The 3171-nt window shown below is 63.5% G+C and overlaps 1 protein-coding gene across 1 annotated transcript in view; it reads right to left on the bottom strand.

The window, feature by feature from the left end:
* The window catches only part of SEMA4B (sema domain, immunoglobulin domain (Ig), transmembrane domain (TM) and short cytoplasmic domain, (semaphorin) 4B), a gene marked incomplete at its 5' end in the record, with an annotated part of 4327 nt that extends 1502 nt beyond the window's left edge, over positions 1-2825 (bottom strand). The window contains 11 exons of the mRNA XM_009084933.1: positions 2-48; positions 180-295; positions 384-594; positions 725-875; positions 964-1145; positions 1339-1496; positions 1597-1713; positions 1922-2033; positions 2138-2236; positions 2357-2420; positions 2666-2825. Coding sequence (XP_009083181.1) covers positions 2-48; positions 180-295; positions 384-594; positions 725-875; positions 964-1145; positions 1339-1496; positions 1597-1713; positions 1922-2033; positions 2138-2236; positions 2357-2420; positions 2666-2825 — 1417 coding nt within the window. The remainder of the gene's footprint in view (position 1; positions 49-179; positions 296-383; positions 595-724; positions 876-963; positions 1146-1338; positions 1497-1596; positions 1714-1921; positions 2034-2137; positions 2237-2356; positions 2421-2665) is intronic.
* Between the last annotated feature and the right edge of the window lie 346 nt (positions 2826-3171).

The following is a 3171-nucleotide window of genomic DNA, read 5'->3' as shown; positions in this document are numbered from 1 at the left end:
AAAGGGCACCTGGGCCACCACTGTGTAGCTGGCTGCGTAAACAAGGCCCTGCAGGAGGGGACACAGCGGGGTCAGATACCGCACACCCTGACCTCCCAGGTCCCTGTCCCCAGCCCACAGACAAGACCTGCCCCACACAGGCTGAACCCCCAGTGTGTCCCCCTGGCCCTGGCTCCTGCCTGGTCCTGGTCCAGCAGCAGCTGCAGAACGGGCTGCCCAGCAGCGAAAAGGCGGATCTCCTCAATGATGTGGACGCCATGATTCACCCGCACAGCCTTGTGCAGCCGCCCATCATCTGCAAACAGAGGGGCTATGCTGAGCAGGGCTGGGGCATCCCCTGGCACAGCACACCCCCTGCCCTGCCAGAGCCCACCTGCACCCACCTGTGCCCAGGAAGAGGACGTCGTAGGTGCCGTGCAAGCCCTGTGCGCGGTGCACACCGATCTGCTGGTAGCGCCAGCGGCTCTGCAGCAGCAGTGGCTGGCTGCGCACAGGGCTGTCCATCAGGAAGTGGTCCTTGATAAAGTTCAGCACCCGGTCCGGCATCTGCAGTGAGGAGTTGATCTTCAGGTGCCGTGTGTGGCTGGTGATGCACTGTGGGGAGAGGAAGGGGTACAGTCAGAGCTCGGGGTAGGTGGCCATGCTGCAGTGGCCACCAGGACCAGGAGAGTACAAGGGGCTGTGCCGCATCCTCCACTCAGGCAGGTGCTGAGGGGTCACCTACCGTGCCCGGTCGGGGCTCTGGCACGGGGCCAGTGTCTGTGTACCACTGCTGTGTCTCGCGGTTCACCTCCTTGTAGAGCCCGCCAAAGGCGCGCTGCACACTGCGCATGGGGAAGGCGCAGACAGCTGAGCTGCCCAACCCACCCTTGTTCCTGGTGGGAAGAGGCAGACATCACGCAAGATCAAGCCCCCAGCTCCAACAAGACCCTCTGACTCCCCCGGGTCTTCCCCACTGCTTACCACTGTGAGGTGAAGACGCCATAGAAAAGCGTCTCCCTCCAGCGCTGCTCACCCGGGGTGAGCACAAAGATGTCTTGCAGCACGTTGAAGGGGAAGCCATCTTCAGGGTGTGAGCAGAGCAGCTGTGCCTTCAGGAAGGTTGTCCACCGTCGCTGCAGCACACGCTCCCCGCCCTGGTCCCCCTGCAAGGCACAGCGGGTCAGGGTCTGATGCCATGGCCATGGCCACAGGGTGCACCGGGGACTGGGCGAGCAGTGCAGGGGTCCAGGCACCAAGAGACAGAGATGTGCAGGGTGGTCCCACATCCCCCCCACCCCAGGGGTGAGCCACACCCCAAGCATGGCCCCCTGCACACTCCTGCTGCCCTGCACCCACCTTGCACACACGTGCGATGCGGGAGACGATGGTGTTCTCAAAGTAGTCAAATTCTTTCCCAGTCTCGCTGAAGAAGAAGTAGACCTTGTCATCATCACCCTCAGGGTTGCCAGCAGGGAAGCTCTCCCGTAGGTAGGCTGAGCCCACGAACACCGGGTCTGGGGACACAGGGACTCTCAGCACTGCTGGTCCCAACCCAGGCCTCCCACACCCTGGGGGTCAAGGACCCCAACCAGCCGTGCTGGCCCCAGCACTCACCCTGAAGCCAGTTGAGGGAGTTCTCAGTCTTGAGGGCGATGCGGCTCTCCTGGCTGCGGGAGATGGTTGGTTCGTTGCCTTGGAAGTTGCTGACAGTCCCAGCGTAGAGTTCACCATCTGCCAAAGAGACACTCCTGCTGGGACCTAGCATGTGCCACCCAGCACGGGTCTGCTCCCCACTGGGGTCCGTGACGGCCCGGCCCTGCCTCAGCCCAGTTGGGCAGGTGCAGGGAGGAGGGTGAGGGTTCCAGGGCACTGCAGGGAAGGTGAGGGTGCTGGGGTGGTACAGGGAGGAGGGCGAGGGGCCCGGGATGCTGTGCCTTACCAACCATGACTGCCGTGGAGCGGTACTCAGGGTCGAAGGGGCAGCGTCCCTTCCCATCCTCCAGCAGCACCTTCCCCGATGCGTCCCTCTCCAGGCTGAAGTCCTGCACGTTCTACCACAGGACAAGGCTGTGAGCTGGCAGCACCCATTCCAGCACTCAGGACCCCGCTGCAGGGCCCTGACAGCATGGGGGGACCCACAGGATCCCATACTCACGATGTAGGTGCAGGCCGGGCTGAAGGCACAGGTACCACAGGTGTAAAGGTGGGTGCTGTTCAGCCGCAGCAGCAGCTTGATGTAGTTGTGACAGTCCCTCTATAGGGGCCAGAGAACCCAGTTCAGCCCTCAGCTCAGCCCTCCTGCCCATGCCCACCCCACACACAGCACTGCCCACGCCCACTGCAGCCCCTGACACCCACCAGCACGGAGGCTTACCTGGGGGTCCTTGCCTTTGAACACACACTGCCTCTTCTTCTCCTCATCTGCCCTCCATAGCAGCGGCAGAGAGAGGACAGTCACTGGGAGCCCCCCGTCACCAGCTGGTCCCCATATCCCTTCCTTGGGCTCATCTCCAGCACTCACATCCTCCCCAACTCAACCATCGCTCTCTGGGGCGGCTATTCCTGGAATGCATGGCAGTTCACACAGCCCCCAGATGCTGGTGGGGAGGGGACCCCCTACACCCCAGCTGGTTGGGTGCCCCCTCCCTCCTCAAGGGCATCCCATCCCATTCCCAGGCTCACCCTGCGAGCTGGGGCGCCAGGCTGGAAGTGGCTGGTGTTGAGGGCGAGGAGCAGCTCCTGCGCCCCCAGGTAGAGGGTCCCACCGTCCGGGCTCAGCAGCAGGGCTGTGTAGTTGGACACACCAGGTGCCTCAAACCGCTGCACCACCCGCTCGGCCGAGTCTGTGGGGGGAGTGCAACAGGCATACGCTTTGTGTGGACACTTGACCCCTGGGAACCCTGCACCATGGGTACTCCTGGCCCCTCTGCTCAGCACCTCAGCTGTGCCACCCACCCAGAGCAGCCACGGCCAGATCTGGCTCTGCCCACACTGCCAGACACACGTGGCACCACACACTGCGGCGAACCCTGCACAGCCACAATAGTGCCCGAGGGCAGCCACAAGTCACCGGTGCATTTCTCCCTGAGGGAGGCTCAGCCCAACCTGGACCCACGGGGACCATGACCTCACAGCAGAGAGAAACGAGTGCCAAGAGTGTGTTCCTGCCCCAGCCCACAGGGCTGAGCC

This window comes from Acanthisitta chloris, unplaced genomic scaffold (genome assembly GCF_000695815.1).
Source record: "Acanthisitta chloris isolate BGI_N310 unplaced genomic scaffold, ASM69581v1 scaffold21331, whole genome shotgun sequence".
NCBI classification, from domain to species: domain Eukaryota; kingdom Metazoa; phylum Chordata; class Aves; order Passeriformes; family Acanthisittidae; genus Acanthisitta; species Acanthisitta chloris.
Note: the sequence above shows the minus strand (reverse complement) of the source record. Positions and strands in the feature narration are given on the sequence as shown.